Source organism: Thamnophis elegans, chromosome 1 (assembly GCF_009769535.1).
Source record: "Thamnophis elegans isolate rThaEle1 chromosome 1, rThaEle1.pri, whole genome shotgun sequence".
In the NCBI taxonomy this organism is placed as follows: domain Eukaryota; kingdom Metazoa; phylum Chordata; class Lepidosauria; order Squamata; family Colubridae; genus Thamnophis; species Thamnophis elegans.
Window position 1 is genome coordinate 63,541,440 of NC_045541.1, and position 24,740 is coordinate 63,566,179.

Here is a 24,740-nt window from a genome sequence, read left to right on the forward strand (position 1 = left end):
CTCCCCGGGAAGCTCTATGGTTAACCTTTGACGCAGGCTTTGGCGTTGGGGGATCGGAGACGGCGCCACAGACGAGGTGCGCAGAGCGTCTTCCTATCACTGCTGGGCGGTAGTAGGTGTTTTAACTTAAAAGCAAAACGTGGGCGGGGGGTGCAGAGCTTGTCGTCTCCTCTCAAATCAAAGTCCCGATATCCGGACTCCTCGCGGTGAAGGTTGTGATAAAGGAACCCGGGAACTTAAACGCTTTCCCAGAAACCATAGAGTGCAGGATAATTTCATAGAAAGTAGAAAGGTTCCCGAAGCGAAGATGGAAGATAGAGCTAGGGAATTATTAGAGTTGCCCATTCTAATCTTTAATCATAATGAAGCTCTGCTTTCTAATCATGTTGATTGTAAAGCTCTTGACTCTAGAGTAGAGTCCCCCCCCCCCGACCTTCCCGTCTTTGCGGACCGGGATGGGGGGGGGGGAGGAGATGTTTCCGCGCGAGCATCCAGCGAGCGTGCACGTGCTCCCCCGCTGCTCGCGCAAGTGGGAATGATGAGCCCAATCACTCGCCCCGCCGCTTCTTCCACGGCCCGGTTCAGAACGGCTCGCGGTCCCGGGGGTTGAGGACCCCTGCTCCAAAGTGGTTCCACCGTGCCTATAAAAGTCGAGGAGGAGTAAATGGCTCCTTTCCGTTTTATTTTAATTAAACCACAGGGACTATTTAAGACCTGTGACCTTCAAGGGACAGAATTATGGGGGATTCTGGGAGTTGGTCCAGGCGCGTTAAAGGCAACGAGGCTGAGAAAAAAATGCTCTATAAAACTGACACTTGCATGCCACGGAGCTATCTCGGTAGGAACAAGAGGTTGAAGACTGGAGATTCTCGGGCATCCAAGGTCGTGGTTGTCCCAAAAGGTGTTTGTTTTTTTTCTCTCCAAAAGGCAACTGGACTTTGTAGTTTGTTTTTTTCTTTGAAGACGTTTCGCTTCTCATTCAAGAAGTTTCTTCAGCTCTGAAGAAGCTTCGTGGAGGAGAAGCGAAACGTCTTCCAAGGAAATCCAGAAAGTCCAGTTGCCTCTTGGAAAAAAGCAGCTTTGGGACAAGAGGCTGACCTCTTCCGATCAGGTGGAATCACAGTAGTGCGAGGGCGGCTCTGATTGCAAGGTCGGGGGGGGGGGGCAGGTCGCTCAAGGACGGCTAAGCGAGAGATAATGTGTCTTTAATAGTATACTGTACACGGGAAGTGGGGTTTTATCAAGCTCCGGTTTGCAGTAAGGTAGGACAGATTTCTCGTTCCCTTGATCTGCATGAAGCTGCAACTTTTTCCAGTAGATCGCGAGAAAGGGGAGGGGGGAGAGAGAGGCCACTTTTTAAGCTAAAAATCCAAGGAGATTCTCCCCAATTTATTTTAAGACGTGAAGGACAGTTATGGGAATCAGTACAGCTTCTGTTTTGTATCAGCGACTAGAGACCAAGTTCTCTTTGATTTCTGAATTTAGTTTGTTAAGCAACTGCAGTACGCTAAATGAATGGTGTGTAATACCAGCTGGAGAGCAGTCTGCCTTCTAGACATTGCAAAAAGTCTGGTGTATTTGATGCAAGCTTTTTATGCCTTTCATGTTTTTTGTTCATGAGTTTACCTGCTTTCTCTCTTATTTTTCAGGCTTAAAAAAATGCCACACCGAGTGATTATTTAACTTTGGCATTATTTGCTCCTCCTGCACACAATGCCTTTTTCTGACTTTGTCTTGGCCCTAAAAGACAATCCATATTTTGGGGCAGGCTTTGGCTTAGTTGGTGTGGGCACAGCCTTGGCCCTGGCACGTAAGGGAGCCCAGGTTGGCATGATGGTTTTCAAACGACATTATATGATCACTTTGGAAGTGCCAGGCAGGGACAAGAGCTACCACTGGCTGTTGAACTGGATATCTCACCATGCTAAGCACACCCAGCACCTGAGCGTGGAGACTTCTTACCTGCAACATGAGAGTGGCCGTGTCAGTACAAAATTTGACTTTATTCCCAGCCTTGGGAATCATTTCATTTGGTAAGGGAGAACCGTGAAATATCTCCAGGCTGGAAGTAGTGGGAACGTTGTGAACATGAATAGTTATATTTTGCAATAACTCCCAAATACTTCTATGGCAACAAACAGGAGTTTGCAGGGCACAACTTACAGAAGAAAGTAAATTTAAATGTCTACATCCTGAACTTCAATTTCTAAAATTGCAAAATAGGCAAAGATCAAGAAAACAGCAAAATGCATGTGCAGGAGTATAGTATGGATATTTACAAGGGTGCACTGAGAGCAAATTCTGTATTCTGCTGAATCTCAAAAGGATAGTTATTATGCCAATGATTTGCAACAGTGTGGCTAAATGTTTGTTTCAGCAACTGTTTTATTTTTTTGAAAGATCATGCTGTTATTCTATACTCTTATGCCTCCATATTTAAGAATAAATCCCATTGAACTCTAGGATTTAAAGGTAAGATAAAATCTTCCTTGAGCTGAGCTTAAATCCTTAAGATTTTGTGGGCACATCTGTGCAGGTTTTTTTTAAAGCAATCATGCTATTGCCGTATTCCGCAGTGTTTTTGATTATTTTATTTCCATTAATCAGTTCCAATGTTTCATTTCTATTTTTATTTTCTGATTTATCAATAGGAATTGATTTAACTATTAACTAGGTTCAACTTTGTTTATCTTTTATGATTAACCAGTATCAGCTAAGCACTGAATTTTTTTGTAAGCTTATTTGATAGCATACAATTAGATCCATTCTTTACTCCAACTCAGAGTGTGATGATACAAAATAATAGGTAACTTAAGATATTGTAAAATATTTTGAAATGCTGTTTGGTTATTTTAATAGCTAAATCTCTTTTTCACAATTGTGTGGTTTGCATTATATACATATAGTTTTATTTTTCAATATGTTGAGGACTTTCAACAATGGAATAGGAACGTTTTAAATAAGCAGAACTGATTGAATGGATAACTTTTATTTGCAGTGCTGTAGACTATATTGCTACATGAACAGAAGAAAACGCACAGAACAAGTTTCTCTTTCCTTTTTTTCCTTTTTCAGAAGGCTGGAGAAAGTCCTGAGGAACATGAGCTATATGGCATGAGTAAACAGCAAAAATGGAAATTCAGGCAAAAAAAGTCAGGCAAAAAGCAAAATCCAAATATTTTTTTATAAGGAGAAATTTTTAAGCTTGTAGATTGGGAGAGTAGGTAGTCACAAAAGACATTTCCTTGTTATCTCTACCATTGCATATTTTGGTTGGCCATATGGAACATATATACTGTATTTTTCGGAGTATAAGACGCACCGGATTATAAAACACACCAAGATTTTGAAGAGGCAAATTAAAAACATTTTTTTTTGTTCTCTGTAGACCTTACCAAAACGGCCCATTTTTTGCAAAAATGGGCCCGGTTTTGGTCAAAAAAAAGGGGGGGCATGCATAGTCTTTAGGAGGCTTATAGAGTGCTCCTGGGGGCTGGGGGGGGGGAAATAAGCAAAAAAACAGCCAGTTTTTTGGAAGCCTCCTAAAGGCTATGCACAACCATTTTTGCAAAGGAGGAGGGGTTTCAGGAGGCCAAAAATGTTGTATTCAGCGTATAAGATGCACCCAGATTTTCACCTTATTTCGCCTTACTCCGAAAAATGCAATAAATCCTAGGTTAACTCTTGTTTCATTACACATCAACAGACATGGAAAAGGCTGTTTCTGGAGGTGGAAGTCCAGAAAAGGTTTTCCTGCTCAGGTGCTCTTTCCTCTACTTTCAGGTATCAAAAGAAGTGGATCCGTATAGAACGTAACCGGGAGAACCAGATGATTGATCTCCACACAGGCACTCCTTGGGAGTCTGTCACATTTACAGCAGTTGGCAATAAAAGAGATGTTTTTTTTAACATCCTGCAAGAAGGTATGTTAGCACCCAACCCCCAGCACCCTTGAATGGAATATTGCTCACAGCAAAGTCCCAAACAAACCAGATTTGGACATCGTGTCTAAACAGACTATCTCTTCTACATGGTATTTTGATTCCTTTGTTGTTTCTTGTGATGGGGATGTTTCTTCGGCTTTGTCCTGTATTTCTTCTGATTTATATCCAAATATTTTGTATAATCAACATTTTACTTTCTCTTCAGCCAAGGAATTGGCTCTGAGACAGCAAGAAGGCAAAACAGTAATGTATACAGCAATGGCTGCTGAATGGCGGCCATTTGGTTTTCCACGACGACAACGTCCACTCACGTCTGTCGTGTTTGACAAAGGAATAGCAGACAGAATTGTGCAAGATGTGAAAGACTTCATTGATAACCCCAAGTGGTACATTGATCGAGGTGAGTGCATTTCATAGGCTGGCAGTTAGATAAAACATCTGAAGCTGATAATCATTAGAAAACTGATTCCTTGTTTAGAAGTGGCAGAAGAATTATCATATACTTTTTATAGTATGGTTATAACTCATAAAGTAGGAAGTTGGAAAATTGAATGGTGTCTTCTCATTAGTTCTTTTTTCCATAGGAATACCTTATCGGAGAGGATACCTACTCTATGGGCCTCCAGGTTGTGGCAAGAGCAGTTTCATGTAAGTTTGGGTTTCTATAGTCTTGGTAACAAACCTGTTCTGAAAAAGTGTCCCTTCTTCCCATCCTTATTTAGCAGTGCTTGAGAATATTGTATCCCAATGTGTAATTGGGTTTGATTTGATTCTAAGTTATCTCAAAGTGATAAAACCTTTGTTTGAATGGAATTAAATTGTCATTTGGGCAAAAGGGTTAAATGATTTTAAATTAATAATTGGTAGACCAATTAGAATAGAAGTGTGTTTTAGGATCTTTTTAAAGGCCAAATTAATGGCAGTCAACTGTATTCTATTAGGAAGTAAGTTTTACAAATGCAGGGCATAAAAGTGAGGTGAGAAAGGTACGTTTGTAGATTTAGAAATACTTTTTCAGCAGGGAGCAAAATGATTCTTAACTTTTTAACACTGTCTCTTTTCCTCACAATTTGTGATATTTGGGGCAGAATTGTTCATACAATTTTGATACTTATTGCCTCTTTCCCTGCAAGCTGAGTTATATCAAGTTACATTAAATGGATCAAAAGTGTGTTTGGTTCAAACTATGGCACAGTTAGAATTTTCTGTTTTTAACTGCTCCAAGTGGATTCACCTGTAGAGTATCTCTTCTTGGAAGTGATGATAAAAGAAATCCTAGAGAGAACATAGTATATATAGGTCAAGAAAACAAGAAGTATTGGAGCTGTGATGTTGCAGGGAAAAGGGTATATAATTCTCAAGAGAATCTGATTCTAAAAAATCTTTTGTCACAATAGATTTTCTTAAGAGTTACCATGTTTTTGGACTATAAGACGCACCTTTTTCCCCTAAAAAAGAGGGGGGAAATATGGGTGCATCTTATACACTGAATACAGCATTTTTGGCTTACCACAACCCCACCCCCTTTGCAAAAATGGACGTGCAGAGGGTTTGGGAGGTTTGCAAAGTGCTGCTGAGGGCTGGGGAGGGCAAAAATGAGAAAAAAACGGATCATTTTTGTTTGTTCCCCCCCCCCCCAGCCCCCAGAAGCACTGTACCAGCCTCCCAAAGCCTCTGCACGCCTTTTTTTTTTGGTGCAAAAAATGGACCCTTTTTGTGAAAAACGGACCCTTATTTGCCCGTTTTTGCCCTCCCCAGCCCCCAGGAGCACTCTACAAGCCTCCCAAAGCTCTGCATGCCCCCCCCTTTTTTTTTTTGCAAAAAACGAGGCGTGCAGAAGGTTTGGGAGACCTGCAGAATGCAAAAACTTTTTTTAAAATTTACCTCTTGAAAATCATGGTGTGTCTTATATTCCAGTGTGTCTTATAGTCTGAAAAATATGGTAAGTTGCTTGTGCTATTCTAGGTAATATCATCTTACTCTGAACCTTTTTATTTAATAGTGGTTTGGGCTAATTTAGAAATTTACCATGGTGCTTCCATCTGTGTATCAGATCTACATAGATCTGGGGCAAACAAAGGTATCTTAATTATGAGAGGAACTTGCAGGAGCTCAGCTTTCCTCCCCTGTTTTCAACCCCTTTTTTCTTGTGTGCTTACATTCTGTAATGAAATTCCTATCTATTACAGCACAGCCCTGGCTGGCGAATTGCAGTACAGCATCTGTCTTCTGAGCCTGAGTGATCGAAGTCTCTCAGATGATCGCCTCAATCATTTGCTGAGTGTAGCTCCACAACAGAGCATCATTCTCTTGGAAGACATAGATGCGGCTTTTGTCAGTCGGGACCCTGCTGCTGAAAGTGAGTGAGGGGCACATGCTCCTTCTTGCTTCCTATTCCAAATTATCTTATTCTTTCATTCCAGCTGGAGCCTAACTTTGGACATGTAACAGAATAATTGCCTTAAGGAGGCATCATATGAAATGCCTCTTTGGAGCAGTTTTCCTTTAGTTTTAGTAAGCCACCCTCTCATGGCCAAGGGCTGTATTTAGCATTTTTCCAGGGGTGAGGGTTCCAAAGTGCCTAGAATAGCACCACATATGTATGTAAGCATGGGGTAGTGGTGGAATTTTTTTTGCCTTTTAATAATGACATGTCTAATTAAATACATGCTAATTTTGTATCTGTTCCAATGAAATGCATGGTTTCCAACTTCTAACGTGGTTGGAAAATAACACCATCAGTTTTTCGCAGCCATGATTGAAAGGTGACCCAAATACTACAAAATCAGGAATTGGGCTGCAAGTCATCCACTTTTGCTTTGACTCCATATTAATGATCACTCTGATAAGCAATCAGTTCAGAACTTAACAATAATAGTAGTCTCCCTCCTCTCACATAGCAAAAGAGAAAGAGAATAGTTTAGCAGCCTTAATTAATGCCGTATTTGTAACCCTTCGACTCTTATCTGCAGGTAACCTGCAAATTCTTAATACAGGTACCCTTGAAAGAATGCAGCCATTGATAGAGAAAAAAAATATGTTTTTGCCCCTGGGGTAGTGAATGGTGGGAATAGAAATTATGGGAGTTGTAAAACCAATTGGTTGGGTAAATCTTTTCCTAAAGACATATACCTCAGCAGAAGGTATATGTCTTTATTCATATTGTTAATTTTATTTTGTTTCGTATTTCTGAATAATTTTCTGCTGCTTTTTCTCTTCAGAATCTGTTGCATATCAAGGCATGGGACGCTTAACATTCAGTGGCCTTCTCAATGCGTTGGATGGCGTAGCATCTTCTGAAGCCAGACTAGTATTTATGACTACCAATTATGTGGAGAGGTTAGAACTGATGCACAAAAATGGGATAAGTGGGTGTTACTAACTTGGCCACCTTTTGACTTAGGAGAACACTCATAGGGGCTAAGTAAGAATGGTTGCTGATATGAGTGACATAACTAGTTAGCAGTTTTTGCTCTAACTGCTAAATCAAAACCACAGAGTAGGAAAGCAAACAGCTGCATTCCCAGAGTTTCTTCCAATTTATCAATTTTCAGTCATAGCATTCTTCTCAGCAATACCTTGTATCAGCTGCACGCTGAAATGCTGATCCAGGCAGTGGAAACTCTAATGGTTTGATTACATAAATCAACTCTTCCCATGTAACTTATACAATATCCAAGCATATCATTAAGAAAAGCTTATGATGTCCCTCTTGTTCAAAAGACAGAAAAGGTATAAACTCTCCTAAGGTTAAGTACTGACTGACAATAAAACATAGCATTGTTTTGGATGAGAAAGCAGGAGAAAAGTCAAAGAGTGGCAAATAGTTATCCCAATCCATAAATCAGTTAGCCACATAATCCAGGAGTTGGGAGGAAACTAGTTTGTATAGTAAACACAGCCTATCAGTGGAGGGAGAGGAATAATTCTCTTTAAAGAAGGAAGGATTCCACTTGGATCAAAAAAAGAATAGCAGGTGTGCACAAAGGAATCTGTTTACCTTCTTAGATACTTTGATGCAAGGTCCCCAACACCTGGTCTGCGGCCCAATGCTGGACCGCAGCTCATTTGGAACTGGCCTGTAGATGTGGTGGACAAGTGCATATGTGCAAAACTGCATTTGTGAAAACAGTGTGCACATGCAAAACCATCCCTCTCCCCCTCTGTTGCTTTGCCTCACTGGAAAAATTGGGGAACGATGCTTTGGTGGCTCAAGAATATTTGGGACAAGTTGAATCCTATTCCTTGTAACAAAAAATGCACCTTCTGCCTTTGTAGGGAGGAGGAGGAAGTAGAAATGCAACTCTTTTACAAAGAATAAACACCATACTTCTCATTCCGTCCATGAGAACTAGGAACAAGTTGCAAAGAAGCAAAAGAATGGCTCTTGCAAAGTATCCTAGAAGTTACCTGTGTAACTTTCAGCTTTCTTCCAAAGCATAGGGCAGCGCTAGCCATACAGCCTGCTGAGAAAGGATCCATAAGTCAAATGTTATGGAACGACAAGGCTAAGTTGTTAGATAAGGTTATGTCAGTTGACATTGAATTGGGTCAAAAGTGGGATTATGTTTATGCATTGGTGCTGTGATCTGAGAAATGTGTTGGCAGTGGCATTGTCATTAATGGCCTTGGTCATGATCTGAAACATTTGCAACATTGAACCTGCAAAATATACATGTGGTTTTCGCTGTTACGTTTCCTGGCTCCATATTGGCTGCTAGAACTGTAGCAAAGAGGTGGGTAATTTCAAGGTACTGTAGGTGATAGAGGAGGAGGAAGAAATTTGTCTGTGGTAGGTTGTGCACGTTTTAGATATGATACTGTAAAGGAGGTTCATAGTATATGGAAGTGCAAGTATAACATTTGTCAGTGACTCATTAAACTATCTGTGATTGATTCTAAGAATGTGCAATAGCTATGAAAATAGATGCAGCTGCTTTAATGAATCAGACCTGAATATGAAGTATTGCATAGTTATTCTGTGTGAAGTGGAAATGGGCACAATTATTTAAAATTTTACATTTGCTCTACATAACTTATAGTTTTTTCTTATTCTATGCAGGACTCTTTAGTCTGGACTGATGTAGTACAGTTGAGAAAAAATTAAAATGTTTAATTAAAATAGGACTTCTATTGGTATTAATATATTTACTGGCCACCAAATTTATATTTTTTCTGAATCTGATGGCCAACTATACATAGCAGATAAAATAAAATAGATTCTATTTTAAGAGAAGTTTTTTTTTAAGCTTTGTTCTTTTTGGAATTTTAGAAATAGCATTTTGGGCTTGGGTGTAAAGAGGGAAGCTATATTTGCAAGGTTAAACTTTTACTGAGCTCCTTTGTTACTTTTAAACTTCCTGCAGGCTGGATCCAGCACTGATTCGCCCAGGCCGAGTAGACCTCAAACAGTATATTGGTCATTGTTCGGAGTGGCAGTTCAAACAGATGTTCCAGAGATTCTATCCAGACCAGCCATCTGCTGTCGCTGAGCAATTTGCTAAACAAGCCCTTTCCGTCTCTGATCAAATCAGTGCTGCACAACTCCAAGGTCATTTCATGCTACACAAAGAAGATCCAGTTAAAGCCATTCAGAATGTGAAAATGCTTACATCTGAACAAACACTGAGAAAACACTGAATGTGGTTTCTTGGGCCGTTCACCCAGCACCCAGTAACTAAGGGTGATACCATCAATATTTCTGCCTCAGTGAGGTGGTCCTTTTTGTAAAAAATAAAGAATAAAGCAAACAATCTCATTGCATATCCCTTAAAAATAAATTGGAGTTCAGATTGAATGGTTTCTTTCTTCTCCTCTCCAAACGAGTCTCTGCCTCAATAACCACTTAGTAACACACTGAGAAGGCACTTGGTTCTTCAGAATGGATGGCTCTAGGGCCATCTTCAAGCAACTTACAGGCTCCAGGTTAACTGGATACCTGGGCAGATCAACGGACTACAAATAGATTGGTTTTAATTTTGCTTCGAATAAATGGAATCTGTCTGGTAGCATTAAGGGTTAAATGCTTTTTGTAGAATATGATATTGAAATAGAGCAGCTCACATTGCTCTATGTTGCTCTGGATCTGCTTGACTTCCACTGACTTTTTTTACTGAGAACACAGTGAGCCTATAAACTGTTCCAGTCCATTCTTGCAAATACCATCAAATACAGCCAAGGAAGACTCGTGCCACTCTTACTTTCAACCATTAAAGAACCAAGCATATTTTTTTCAGATCATTGTCACTAGCACACCAATTTGTGAGGCATGATAATCCTACAAAAGTTCTGTAAATTATATTGATATAAATTTTGATTTCTGAGAACTATTGAATAACATGTATGTGGGTGCAAAAACACATTTACATTTTCCCCTCTCCACTACTGTGGTAGAATACAATCCTCTGATCCCAAGATTGGGTACAACAAATTTGGGCCAAAAATGGTAGAAGAGAAGAAATCACTGTTTGCATTGCTTTTTATATTTCTGGCATACTGGCATTTAGAACTGAAGGCTCAGTGTAATCTCTTTTGAAATACAAGAATCTCAAACTCTGGAGACCAACTGTTTAATCATATAAAATAAAAGGTACTTTGTTACTGACAGTAGTGAAAAGATCACTAAAAAACAACCCTCACATCCCAGTATGCAGCTTATTTGCAGACTTCTGGGTTCAGAGGACCATTTACACACAAAAGGATTAATTAGTAGGATTAATTCCCAGGGCTACTTCTAAATTTATCTGATATAGTGCACTCTTTTGCCATTATTTTTAGCATGAAGTGACCATAAATAGTAAGTAATGTGGCAAAACTGATCCAAACCCCTAGACAATACACCTGTACCTCTTTTTTTAAAAAAAAATTCTAAAAGAGTTTTAACTGCATTTTTCCAATGGCCTTTCCAACTAAGGGATTTCACCTCCCAACCACTAAAACAACTCCATTTTGCTGGAAGATATTTCAATATACATGTAAACTCTATTTCACTGTCATTTATTGCTCTCTCAAATTAGGCATTTGTCCCTTTGCAGCATTCTAATCCTCACAAAACAGAATACTTTTTTCGCCAAGCTGAATCCATCCCAACAAGACATACTGCCAGTGCATTAGAGAAAACTCCCAAGACAGCTGGGGGTTCCCCCCCCCCCACTCATAAAATAAGGAAGAGTCAATGAAAGGCAACATGACAAAGTGATCAGTGTCCTCTTCCTAGATTGCCATCAGCTAAGAACTTCCTTCTGTCTCTGGGGCCTGAAGTTCTTTCCGTGGCTTAGGCCTGGATTGCCCCCGACCTCTTGGCATTCTGGGATAAGTTACATACTCTCTCCCTCTGGTCTTTTCCCATCTCTCACAGTACTGAATACCATGCTGACCTTGCCGTGTGTTCTGTCCTCGGAGCTCACCATGGCAAATGTCCACTTTCTCTCTGTTTGAGGCTTGAGTTTTTGGCATTGGTATCCACTTGTCCATGTAGCTTTTCTCTTCTTTGGCTGATGGGAGATCTTTGGCACACAAATCTTTTTTATCCAAGAATGAAGGCTCCTGGTTTTGGCTGTAAGATTTTGAAATATCTTGGTTGTATCTCCCATAGTTCCACTGCCCTCTTTCCTTCTTCCAATTAGATCTCCTACTTAAGGCTTCAGATTCTTCCTCAACATACTTTCCTGTTGTCATCTCCAATGCCTTATAATGTAAATGCCAGCTAGGATTTTGTAAAGATGGCTTCTCTCCTCGATTTCTTTCTCTCCTATTATGGTGATGCAAAGTAACAGATGATGTATCTGTATTTTTTAGCTCATCGTTCATAGGTGTTGTACTTCTTTGAGTGTGTTCTGAAAGGGCTGGTGACTTCAACTCATTCTTAGTTCCCAGGTCATTTTCTGAGATGGCTGTATGATCATATTCCCTGACATCCGAGGGCTGAAAAGAAAACGAACATATTAGGATAAAATACATGAACCAGAAAGATCACGCAGCAAGGGCTAAAATATTGGTGTCACTAAACTCATATTCTCCAGCTTGATTCTGTAATAAGCGTCTCACTGCAAGGAGGCTGGAATGTGCTCTTCACAACAACAGCCATCCAAAATGGCTTTGAGATTTCAGTCTTAATCAATTACCCAAGACACTTATGGAATTGCTTAAGATGTATCAGAGTCAACTCTTGTGCTCCAAGAGTGGCAGCCACATAAAAAGGTTTTCTTTTCCTGCAAACAGGATTAATAGCTTCCTTATTTTGGATATTATTCAGTTTCTTCATTCCTTCCTTAATAACCCCTTTTCCTTCTTTTCTGCTGACCCACTCACCCTTTGCAGGGTAACAAAATAGCGATTTCTCTCCAGCTCCACATCAATGATGCCACCTTTTTCTTGCTGCCTCTGGAAGTGCTGACGCAGCTGCTCTCTGTGTTGCATTGTCTGTTGGTCAGGCTGGTATATTTCCTAAGGGGGAACAACAGCTTGTATTTCAGGAGAGTAGCAAGTAGAACCTTTAGAGATCTTGACAATGTTCCTAGAAGGACAAGGATTTAGGCAGACCTCCTTCCCCCAGACATCTTACACTAAAACCTTTATAATTCCTAGATCTACCTGGAAAACCTGAGCATTAAAAATTATTTAGATTTTGCACTACACATTAGGCTATGTGCACATAGCTAAAAACTGTTATACCTAGTGAGAATGAGAACATGTTGTGGACATTTAGCCTTTTTGTTTCTCTGTCCCTCCCACACCCTGCTGAGTTAAAGAGCTCCAATGAGGTCACTATTTGGAAATAATTCAGCAAAACTAATTTAGGGGTATCAGATTTCTTAAGGCGGTTTGATATATGAAAAGTGGTTTAGGCCACAAGCCTCTTGTTTGTCCCATCTTTTTAACAATAATGGTTCCACGCAAAAGGTCTGGCTGCCAATTTTCCTTACCATTGACTGCTGGGGTAATGGTGCTGCCTGCAGTGTGGCAAGGTCATACGCGAGAGGTTCCCTGCACACGGGGCATTGCACTTCAATATCCTGCACAAGAAAAGATGACAGAAGCAATCATGAGCATCATGTAATTAGGCCACACAGTAGGATATTCTGTTTCTACCTTCATACTCTGATGCTCTGCCTTGGTGCATAACAACTCCTTTAGGAGAATTCTAGAAAAGTCCATGGTTACTTCTCAATCAAAAACAATTATCCCAGCACTCAGTATTAATGGAAAAGCCTGGATCCCAAGCTTTTTACCTAGGTTTCCTAAGAGTGCCCTCCCAAGTGGCACAACAGAGAGGAAACGGTATGGCGTACTACCAATTATGTTACTATCCATGATGGAGTCTACTTGGCATTTCATGCTTTCTCTGTTTTTTGCTCTGCTGCAGCAATCTTACTCCTAACTACCACAATTCTTATAATCTCAGAGAAAGATGCAGTCAGTGCTGCCCTCCTCTCTTATTATTATGGAGGAAGAAAGAGAGGATCATTTCATATCGTGGCAAACAACATGTCCCACAAAAGAATTATCCAGAACATAAAACATATTCTCGTCCTCTTTCATTCACTAAAAAAAAACCATCTTGGTCAAAACGTGAAGAAAAACTTGGAATGTGTTCAAAAATAATGCACATGGTTTTTGTTCTTCTATTAACAAAACCAGAAAGATTATTCACAGAAACTTACTAAAACACTTTAGAGAGAAAGACATATTATTCATCTCCCACAAAGTTTAAATCAAAATATTTCTAGAATTTACTTATTTATTCATTGCCTGAGTCAGACTTGATTTAAGGTGATTATATGGATAGGCCCTTGCTGTTTTCTTGGCAACATTTCTTCAGAAGTGATTTGCCAATGCCGCCTTCTTTCTAGGGCTGAGAGAGAAGGACTGGCCTAATGTCACAGAGTTGGCTTTGTGCCTAAGGCAGGATTAGAATTTGTTTCCCAGTTCCTAGTCCAGTGCCTTTACCACTGCACTAAACTCTTCCCAGATTTAAGGCACTGATTAAAGCTCCCCGCCCCCTTACATATAGAAAATGATGATTGAAAACACAGGGTTTGCATCAGTAAGAGGGAAGCTGCTTATCATTTAGCAATAATTTCATTAAAATCCATTGTTATCCCCAATATTTTGTCCACAATGCCATAATTGAACAAACTGAAATAATCTGGTAATATTGTCCTAAACTAAGAAGCCATTCCTGAAGAAAAGAGCAGTCAAACAGTTGCAGGGGAAAAATGGGAAACCATTCATTACCTCTTTGGACACAGCTGTCAAATGCTGCATTCTTTCTTTCTTTTGTGCATTGATTTCTTTCTCCATATATTCTATATAACTAGCAAGACAACGTGAATGGAAGTAATGGTAACATGTGGTTTTGGTGAAAGCCTCATTCTCCTGTGAAGATGAAAGAACAGATTCTCAGGAGTACATTAAGTTGAACATGATACTTTCAGGAAATATTGCAGAGAGCAGTGTTTGCTACATTTAAATCCTACTTCTATAAGGTTAATTCCAAAGACTCATATAAAACTTTCTGCATATAACTAATGGCTTTTTAATTTTTTTATTCCACACAATATTATATTCTGTTCCTTTGGGTGAAAAGCTGCTTCTGAGGGTGGGTGGGTGGGTGGGTAGCATTTTCAAGTAGCTACAGAAACAGGAGTATGCACCCTAATAAACTCCTATGCCGTATTCGATTGTTCTAAAATTCCCATTTTTCTCTTTTGCATCAAGTTAACTGCATCACAACTAGGAGATTCCTATCTGGGCATCTTTTCAAGAAGCTCACCAACATTTCATTTTTTTCTCCTTTTTGTCAAGGATTTTAATTCCTCTAATTCCCAAAATAATAGTAAAAAAGATGCTAGTCCAGTATGCTCTTACCTGAAAGCCATACAGGCAAATCACACACTGTCCATGAGGAATGTTGTTGTCTGTGAGGATTTCTTTTCCCTTCTTGTTGAGAGAAAAAGCCAGTGTGTAATTTCACATCCTAAAGCAGAGGCAGTCCAAGCTAAATCCATTCCTTACCACCACCCTTGCAGGTCTCTGTCCTGTCCTCTTACCTCTATTAGTTCATACAGCACAGGTGTACCCAGTTGGCTCTCAGCAATACATTGCAGTGTCTGGGAAATTCTAGACAGGCAGAAAAGGGGAACCAAAAGAAAAACCAGAGGGCAATACTTAGTAAGAGTAGCTAAATAGATTAAACACAGTGACAAGCTGAACATTAATACAAGCACAGGCTTATTCTGAGACTGCAATCTCTAGCCTTGCACAAAAAAAGATACTTCCAAGCACTTTAAAAGGAATGACAATAGGAAATAACTATACTCTCAGTATATTATGTCATATGGGTAGGCTACTACAACCTGTGGAAAGAGCACAGGAAAGGAACCCAAGCTGCCTTTGCCATGAGATAAATGAATCTATGATTGTGGCTTAATAATGCAAGGCTACCTCAACTTACCCCATGGTAGGGGTGCATTTCCCTCCTCATTTGGTAAGCAGCAACAGCAGCTTGGGTTGCCCAGCCTTTCTGAGCTCCCTCTGAGGAAAGGGAAAGAAAAGGGCAAGGCCTTACAGGGATTGGTAAGGCAGGAGTAAAGAAAGGTGGAGCATATAATTCTGTCAGTCTTGTGCTTTAGCTGATCAAAAATTCCTTCCATAAATTTCTCCTTTAACCTCCACTTCCAAAATAAATCCCATATACTGAATGGTAATTTTTTTGCTTCCTGAAAAAGTTTTGGTGATTATGAGTCTTCTTCAAACTGAACACAAATATAATTTCAGAATGACTGCATCACACAGGAATCTTGAGTAACATGAAATTAACTTTTAATGACTATATTTAAGTGCATAATGTTTCCGACACACTGCATGAGTTCAGCAGGGCTAAAAGTATTTTGCTGCTGATTTTTGTTTATACTCCGTGTCTAATGCATCTCACTCTAGTGTCCAACAATAATTAGCCAGTACTGATGGATTCCAGTTGCCCTGATACCGGTTTTCCATTGTGGCAAAGTTCAGATGAAAACTTGTACTGTGTTTATCACTGAGTGCACCTAGATTTCTGGGAAAGAAATCCAAATGTGGATACCGAAAATGAATCTTCAGCGCCATGTTGTATTTCATGGTTTTTTATGTTATAAGAAGTTCATCAAGCAGTTGAACCTAAGATAATGCTTGGTAGTCGCCAAGAAAATTCCCTATGACATCCTTACATGCTTTCTGGACAATTTTCTCTGGTCCCATTTACACAGACCTGGGTATCTTACTGCCCCTGGGTCAGTGGTGGGTTCTGGCTGCTGCTATGGCCAGTTCTGATTGTTGATTCGGAGCATGTGCAGTAGCAAAAACCAAGATGGCGCCGCCATAGGCACCGCCAAAAGAACCAGTTTGGGGACGTGGCAGGCCAAGTTACTACCTACTTGGCTGAACAGGTCAGAACCAGTAGGAACCCACCTCTGCCCTGGGTCACATACAGCCTTTTGCTTGACCCTATCTGGTCCATGTGAGGTCAATTGGAAATTAGAAATAAATTGTAAATAAGACATAACATGTATTTTTACCAGAAGAACTAATAAAAATCAAATAATTTACTGGTTTTTACAAAGCAATTAAAGTAATATTGAGCAGAATTAAATTCAGCGTATTGGTTCAACCATCTGCAAGGCTCTTCTCTTGTGGTCCCGTGGGAAAATTAATTCTCCACCCCTGCACTATCAGACCTTCAAACTGCTTGTCATTGATGGTGAATCTGTTCTGTTGACCAATAAAAATGCCTTCCTTGATCTTGATATCAGTTAGTCTTGGAAACAATTTGTTATTTGTCTCAAATAACAAAAATCTTCACACTTTCCTTGCTCATCACTTTCACAAAAATTTTCATCAATCCGGGTTTTATGTGAAGTGGGGGGGGGATTATCTTTCTTGAGTCAACAAGTTTTTCATGTGCCACGTTTTTCTTTCCTAGAACCAAATTATTTCAGACTGGGCATTTCTTTTTAGTGTAATGAGACTCTCTTCCACTGTTGTCCCGTTTACATATGTAACAACAGTACTTTGTATATCTGAGCTGCATCCCAAGCAGCAGAGCTACTACTTTTAGATATCCAAAGTTATGCTAGTTATACTTGGAATACCCAACGGTTGTGTTGCAACAACAGTTCCATGTTTTCATTTTTTTTTAATGTGTGCAGCATAGCCAACAGGTACTGAAGGATATACATTACTATTGTATAAAAACAAAAGATTTCTACAAAATGGTATGTGATAGGTTAAATTTGTAGGTTATTTTCATGATTAGCAGCCAAAAATCTACAAGATTCACTCAAAAGGGTTCAGGAAGCAAAATCTTTGTCTTCCAGTTAATCCAGAAATGTATTTTATATATAGAAACTACCTTGTATTATCTTCCTCCTCTGAAGGACAGCTACATATTAAGGAACAGAACTACAGAAGTAAAAATGGGTATCAGAAACCCACTTCCAAAAGAAGTGCACAACTAATCGATAATTTTGATGATAAAAATCAAAGTACTTACTTTTGGATCTGTTCATCTGATAAGCCCCGAGGATTCTGGATAGCAATCTTTGGTATTTCATTTGGATACTAAAAGGAAACCAAGCCAAGTGTAAATATATAGCACAGATGTAAATATATAGTATAGCTATATTCCATGATGAAATAACTAAGAAAAAAAGCCTTTAGATATTTACCTGCAGAGGCACAGACAATACAAGGGTGAAACAGACATACTGAGAATCTTGATCTTCAGCAGTTGCTGGGTGTAGGATGATGGAGATTTCCCAGGGAATTGATCTAGTGTGAGAGAGGCACAAGCTAAAGTCAATTGTCAGAAAAGAGAACAAATTTAAAAAGTAACACCTTGGAATTCTACACTGGTGACTTTAAGAATTTTAAGAAATTCATAATCTTAAGGATTTGTATTTATGTAACTTGGAAAATGATATAGGAGTGATCTGTCAATTTTACTCCTTTCTTCCATCATGTATGCCAGAGAAGATCATCCATATGAAAATCTGCCCTTAAGTTTTATTGATTTGTAACTATTTATACATTAATACTCTTCTTGGCTATGTTTTACACCTGTAAGTCAACAAAACATCTGACAATAAAGCAAATACCTGTTTCCTTTAAACACATGAAGCTCATCCAAATAGATAGACTCTAAAACTTCCACTTCTGAATTCAAACCCCTGAAGAAAAAGAAATAATATTACAGGTATATCTCATTTTCTTAAATTTCTTCTACCTGCATAATATAAGATGTGTTTTACAGCAATAGTAAAGCAGGCAAGCTCCTTTCAAAAGAGTAACAGAAACTGATTCTTTAAAACAGGTCACTTTGGGAACTGGTATTTGTAGTAATCATATAAAATAATTTGAAATTACAAAATGCCCCTAAAACTATTTTTTTTAGAAAAGGCAAAATTTCCAGTCCAGGATTAGAATACCACCATTATTTTTACAATAAAGATCAAAGTCATCATTACACTGCTATTTTCTAAGGTAGATTTCTATAAGTCACTCCAACCACATCTGTATTCAAAAGCTCCAGTTCTGTCAACTGCTTTAATTTTATACAGCAATGGCCAAAAGAACAAGAGCAAAATAGATGAAGAGAGATTGTATTAAGTTTATAGCATACATAAATGGGGGCAGGAGGGGAAAAGTATTTTTTTTTAGAATAACTACTTCCTATACTTGTATAGCTAATGAATGTAACTGCTTTCCTTCTTTATTTGTAGGAAGGAAAGGCATTTCCAAAAGAAATATTGAAGAGTTTTATCTCAAAGTACAAAACAAAGGAAACACTCACTAAGGAAACTAGTAGTAAACTGAATAAAATGTAATTCCTGTTCCTTGAATCTCTGAGTCAAACCTCTTATTTTTTTGTCTCTATACCCTGTTTCTGAAACAGTATTATATCTCTCCCTTTTTCTAATTTGTCATGAAAGCAAAATAAAAAAACAACATTGCACTCTATGCATTACAAATATAAAGAAATAAATCATACCGAGATTAATTATCTGCATATAATTCAGTAAAGAAAACAGGAAAAGAAATAGACTAAATCTGTCATCTATCACAAGCCAATTTTTCTAGCTGGAAAAAACAACAACCTGGCAGATAGATCCAAGAATGCTTTTCTGAATTAGCTTCTTGGATAAGAAGTGAAATGTTTTCAAGGATTAAAACCAAGAAAGTCCCCTTGCATTTCAGAAAAGCACTTCTGGAACAACCATGACCGGATGACTGAGAATCGCCATGGACATTCAACCTGGCAGTTACCAAAGTAATGCTACCATATGTAGGCTGCAAAAATCCAGATTACTATTATATGGCAGCAAGAAGTATCTAACTCTTTGAAGCACTAATGAGCTTTCAGGCACAATGACCAAGGTTGTTTGGCTTTTGTCCCAAAGGTGCTTTTTTCAAGTGGCAACTGGACTTTTTTTCCCTTTGAAGACGTTTTGCTTCTATCCAAAAGCTTCTTCTGCTTTGAAGAAGAAAGGGGGGGGGGAGCACCTTTGGGACAACCATAACCTGGATGACTGAGAATCTCCACAGACATTGCTTTTGTCCTGACGTTTCACCATTCAGCCCGAAAGCTCATCACCGCTTCACTGAGGCCAGTTGTGAAAGCCTAAGCCTTTATAACCAACTTTTTGCTGCCCATAGTGGTGGGTGCGGATGTTTGCAGCGCAGATCTACCTGCCCCAACATCAATACTTTTAGTATTTTTCAGAGACAAGAGACTAATTAGAACTTCTCAGTTAAACTCTCCGCTTCCTTATGAGCTCTTAATTGACATCCAGGCTGAAAATATATAGATAGATGGATGGAGGGAGGGAGGGAGAGGGAGAGGGGGGGAGGGAGGGAGAGAGGGAGGGGTTAAGCAGAGGGAAGGAAGAAAGTACAGAACCCAGTTTTGGTAATTCGAACAAAACGACACCAACCACCCTCTTACCAATCCTCCCCTCCTGTCTGCTCTTCTTCTTCTTCACCTGCCGCGGCCATCTTTGCCAGCCCAAAACCGGAAAGAGGGCCTACATCGAACACGAGTACTTCCGGCACCGGGAGTTGCTAGGCGATAGGTCGACGACGCCGTCGCCTGACGCTTGGCAGGTAACGGGTGTCTGCAGCGTGCGGGCTTCTCTCCCCCGCCCCGCCCTTGTGAGATACGGAGCTAAACCCATCGCTCCCCTCCTCGCGAGGAGACCTTTGGCAATTTCCCTCCAGGTGCAGACGAGTCGGTGGGTCTGAGGGAAGGGAAGAGGGATGGAGGTATTTTGCTGTGAGTTGTTCTGCGCAAGTACTTAGAAGTAAGTCCTAGCAGTGGATGAGTGTTATCTAAAATCCCCCAATTCTGGGAGTTGAAGTCCTGACCTCTTAAAAGTGGCTGAGTTTGAGAAACACCGCTCTAAGTTGAAAGGGTTGCAGCCTTTTGCTTGCAATGCATCTTTGCAAACATTTCAGAAAGAAAAAGGTCCAAGCGGGATGGCATGAAGCCAAAGGAACTTTTAGCAGCAGCTGCAGTTGTCATCTCCTACTTTCTTTATTGGAGAATAAGTCTCTACTCTCTGTTGTGGGTTTGGTGTGTGTTAGAAAATACAGTAAAAATTAGGGAGGTGGGGTAGGTGCCCTTGGGAAGAACTTTATGTTTGTTGAAATTGTGCGGTAACTGAAATTTGAGAAAAGTTGCTGATTAAAAAAATATATAAAATGAACATATAATGAAATAACGTCAGATAAAAAGAAGACAAAGGCATCAAAATAAATAACAAAAGTAAAATGCAATCTATAAATTCTCACAATCTTCCTTGAGTCTTCTAAAAGCAGCTGCTAAAGAGCTGTAACAAGAGAGCCTCTTCCTTGCCAGTTTGAAGGACTAGTAAAGCAGAAAGTTTTGGTTTTGTTTGCTTAATGTATTGCACCCCAAAGAAATGTGCTACGAAAAGTCATCCAAAGATGCTTCAGTGTTACTGGATGCTTTGGTTTTACAATCCTATGGGATTTGTCTTGTATTTTAGGACCGTTTTTGGAAATCATCGGAGCCCAATGAAGTTTCTAGAAACTGGGAGATACACTGTCAAATCAAAAGGCTTCTGAACAAAGGTTAGAAAGATATGGTACATATAATAATGACCAGACTTCCAGTAAGAAAAAGGAAAATAAATGTAAGCTATAATGTAAGAAAATTATTAGAGAAGAAAAGAAGTCAATTTGAGAGTGTGGCAGAGGGAAGTACTGATAACTCAACTTGTAGGAGCTACATTTCTGTTTCTGCACTCAACAGGTTATGCACTTATCCCTTTCCATACATACTAATCATGGACAAGTATCATGTGTTGGAAATGGTTGGAGAAGGCTCTTTTGGAAAAGTCTATAAAGGACGTCGCAAATATAGCGCACAAGTAAGAGCAAAAGAGAAAAGTGATAATTAACTGTTCAGCGGGGGTTGTTATACAAATAGATTGTGTTCAGTTATTCTGATTAGCACTGATTCATTGACTAAGCCGCAATTATCTGGGCTTCCATAACATGCAAAGAAATCTTATTATGTGTTATTAATGCAGACATAATTGAGAAAGAAAAAGATATTTGCAAATAAATTTGGAAAGAAGGCAAATATTTAGCATGTTTCTCCAGCTTTTTCTCTTCTTAAAACATTATAGGTTGTGGCCTTGAAGTTTATTCCTAAAGTGGGTCGGTCTCAGAAAGATCTGAAGAATTTGCAGCGAGAGATTGAGATCATGAGGGGACTTCATCATCCCAACATTGTCCAGATGCTTGACAGTTTTGAAACTGACAAAGAGGTGAAAACATATTGCCAAAATCACTTTGAAGTTAAGTGTAGGAGAAATAGGAAAAACTGTGCATTGCTCATCTTTAAAGCCCTTTCTGATGGATTATGTGCAATCAAATCAATGTGTACTCTTACCGGTCATGTAACAAGACTTTCTTCAAGAAGATTGAGGGTCCTAGAGCGCATGAATTTTTCCTTCACTTCCCAATAAAGCGATTATATTGTGTTCAACCAACCTGAGTGTCAACTAGCAAAGCATCCCTGGCCTGTTCTCGAATTGCCATAGGCAAGGGAGATAGGAAAACCAACTTGCAGCTACGGCAAAGCAGCACGGCAGCCAAAAACAAAAGCACATTCCAGACATATCTCTGTCAAGGCCGTCTCAAGGGGTTACCCACAGTGGTCGGAGGGGAGTGATCTCTACAATCCATGAAATTGCTTGTTGGCGAATGTGACTGGTGACACATTCTGGGGGGAGGGGAGGAAACAGGGTCAAGCCTGGGCCGTAAATTACGTGGGGTCAGAGTTGGCTTCACTTGGAACATGCCGACGTGAAGCTTCTAATAAATAACTGGATTTCTTTTGAAGCTTGGCTCGAGACTCCTGATTTAATTAGGGCATCTGTCGGAACCTTGACACTGAGAATGTTTGGATTACAGTATGTTCCTCTTGTAAAAATCTGGGAATGGCTACCAGTAGATTTCTCAATGGGTTTCAGAGTAAAGCTCCCTTTTGCAATTGATTAATGGTGATTTTGTCAATGCCAAACAGGGTTGGAAATGTTTGGAATTTCGCCCAAGGCACCTATTACTACTGGTACTACTTTTGCTGTATCTTGTCACAATTATATTTTGTAATTTTCTCTAGTTCTTTCTTCCCCCCCCCCCCCGCGCTGTCTCTAGGTACTGCAATGTCCACTATCCAGACTTTTTTTTTAAAAAAAATAATCAACTTTATATTCCTTTCTTTTACTTCTAACAATCTTAATTTTTAGTCCATTCAAGTAATCTCATAAAACTGGTTTCATTTCTGTTTTGTTCCTTCTCACAAAATTTATCTAAGCTTTAGTAAACCTCTTTTGTAAATCCAATATATAAATGTTATCTAGATCATTCTCTTGGTTTACTATGTACAACTCCTTTTTTATTTTTAAAACATCAAGCTATTTCTTTTGATGTCCGATGTGATGTCATTTTCTATGTCATTTGTAGATCCATTTCCAGTTTCAAGTCTGTCTCTGTCTTCTCAGATAAAACTTGTTTCTCTTCTGCCATTTCCTCAGAAACATATTTTGGACATAGTCTATCCCTACAAAAAAGATTGCAGTTGACATTATTGATGTTAACTTCTGATTCCATTTCTCAAAAGGCTCCTGAAATGTTTTAAATGTTATAAGACTTTACAGTCATTCTGTAGCTGTTAATTAGATTTATGCTCAGTGCAGGAATGTTAGTCATAGTGTTACTGTATTCTTTCCTGTGCTTCTTTGTGAATGACTACATTGGCTTACTTTTCTGGTTCTTGATTGCTAGGTGGTTGTGGTGACAGATTATGCTGAAGGAGAGCTCTTTCAGATCCTTGAAGATGATGGGAACTTGCCTGAGGAACAGGTAACTGCAGCTGAAGAGTTAGACTGGAGTAATAAGTGCCCAAGCTGAGAAATATTACAGAGTGAGAAGAATACTGTAATAGTGTAAGGGTCAGATCTTGTTAGGTCATGTGCCCCATGCTGTGTACATGGCATGAGTCTTTGCATCTGCAAAGAATGAATGGGGAATCATAAGACTGAAAAGAGGCAATAATTGTCACAGCCCTCAAAACATAAATAATGAAGACTAAAAAAGTGCTGTCCAGTTATCTGTCTTTTACCAGGAAAAATGCTAGAACAAATGATGATAAGGTCAATTTTGACCACAGTGCAGTAGACTAATGTGGATTCTTAAAGAATGAACTCAGCCTATTTATCTTCAAGCAAATGCTTGTCAGGTGTTGTTCATGGTTGAATCTGGATGTCCTTCAATGGAGAGAAGTATCACTAAAGGATATTACATTCTGTGATTTCAAGCTCCTTTCTTACACCACCACCACCACCACCCCCCAAAAATCACAGTGTACATTTAGAGAAAACCTCTAATTAAGAGGGCATGCTTGGCCTGCAAATAGGATAATACAGGTAGTGTTGTATGATTTTATAGTTTCTTGGGGAAGATACTAGATTAAGTATCATCATCAGAGTATATAAAAAGTCTGAAAATGTTATACTCGAACTGGGAGAAGTTTTCACAATGGTAAGTAAGTACGCCTCTTCTCAGGGTTTGGATTGCAATTTCTCTTTCAGGTGCAAGTTATTGCTGCTCAGCTTATTTCTGCACTCTATTACTTGCATTCCCACCGGATCCTACACCGTGACATGAAACCTCAGAATATCCTGTTAGGGAAAGGAGGCGTGGTCAAACTCTGTGATTTTGGGTAGGCATTTTATGATCTCCCTCCACATCTAATTCCTGATCTAAGCACTGAAAAATCTTGGTTGTTGTTTTTCCCCCCCTTTTCTGGAAGGTTTGCCCGGGCAATGAGTGTTCAAACCATGGTATTGACATCTATCAAGGGCACCCCACTTTATATGGCTCCTGAGCTTGTGGAAGAGAAGCCATACGACCATACAGCTGACCTTTGGTCGGTGGGATGCATTCTGTATGAACTGTACGTGGGGACTCCGCCCTTCTACACCAATAGCATCTTCCAATTGGTCAGCCTTATCATCAAAGACCCAGTCAAGTGGCCAAAAAATATGAGCTCTCATTTCAAGGTAACACTTTTTTTTCCCAATTCCACTTGATAAGATTAAGGTTGATTTCTACATGAAGGCATCCCAAAGGTGCTTTTTCAAGAGGCAACTGGACTTTAACCAGAAAGTCCAGTTGCCTTTTGAAAAAGCACCTTTGGAACAACCATCACCTGGATGACCGAGAATC

At 39.5% G+C, this 24,740-nt stretch overlaps 3 protein-coding genes across 11 annotated transcripts in view; 2 read left to right on the top strand and 1 right to left on the bottom strand.

Moving 5' to 3' along the window:
- Positions 1-5: 5 nt before the first annotated feature.
- Positions 6-10,630, top strand: LOC116508758 (mitochondrial chaperone BCS1). 9 transcript variants are annotated; one of them, XM_032217423.1, is made up of 8 exons: positions 6-76; positions 1,650-2,033; positions 3,784-3,923; positions 4,150-4,344; positions 4,529-4,592; positions 6,134-6,303; positions 7,166-7,283; positions 9,311-10,630. In XM_032217423.1, the coding sequence occupies exons 2-8, from the start codon at positions 1,714-1,716 to the stop codon at positions 9,582-9,584; spliced, it is 1,281 nt and encodes a 426-aa protein (XP_032073314.1). In that variant the 5' UTR covers positions 6-76; positions 1,650-1,713; the 3' UTR covers positions 9,585-10,630. The 9 variants fall into 9 exon arrangements, with proteins under 9 accessions (XP_032073314.1, XP_032073368.1, XP_032073330.1 ...); XM_032217439.1 differs by having other exon boundaries at positions 26-112; XM_032217412.1 differs by lacking the exon at positions 6-76 and adding an exon at positions 119-838.
- Positions 10,631-10,924: 294 nt separating this feature from the next.
- RNF25 (ring finger protein 25) lies at positions 10,925-19,998 on the bottom strand. The gene is made up of 10 exons (XM_032217400.1): positions 19,927-19,998; positions 18,080-18,151; positions 17,651-17,753; positions 17,476-17,543; positions 14,996-15,065; positions 14,814-14,885; positions 14,181-14,321; positions 12,869-12,958; positions 12,255-12,389; positions 10,925-11,867 (listed from the first exon to the last, which is right to left on the bottom strand). Exons 1-10 carry the CDS (start codon positions 19,974-19,976, stop codon positions 11,172-11,174), a joined length of 1,497 nt encoding a protein of 498 aa, XP_032073291.1. The 5' UTR covers positions 19,977-19,998; the 3' UTR covers positions 10,925-11,171.
- Positions 19,999-20,000: 2 nt separating this feature from the next.
- The window catches only part of STK36 (serine/threonine kinase 36), a 35,188-nt gene continuing 30,448 nt past the window's right edge, over positions 20,001-24,740 (top strand). The window contains exons 1-7 of the mRNA XM_032217392.1: positions 20,001-20,281; positions 20,990-21,074; positions 21,256-21,373; positions 21,635-21,775; positions 23,298-23,375; positions 24,104-24,234; positions 24,325-24,574. Of these exons, the coding sequence (XP_032073283.1) occupies positions 21,290-21,373; positions 21,635-21,775; positions 23,298-23,375; positions 24,104-24,234; positions 24,325-24,574 (684 nt within the window). The 5' untranslated portion in view covers positions 20,001-20,281; positions 20,990-21,074; positions 21,256-21,289. The remainder of the gene's footprint in view (positions 20,282-20,989; positions 21,075-21,255; positions 21,374-21,634; positions 21,776-23,297; positions 23,376-24,103; positions 24,235-24,324; positions 24,575-24,740) is intronic.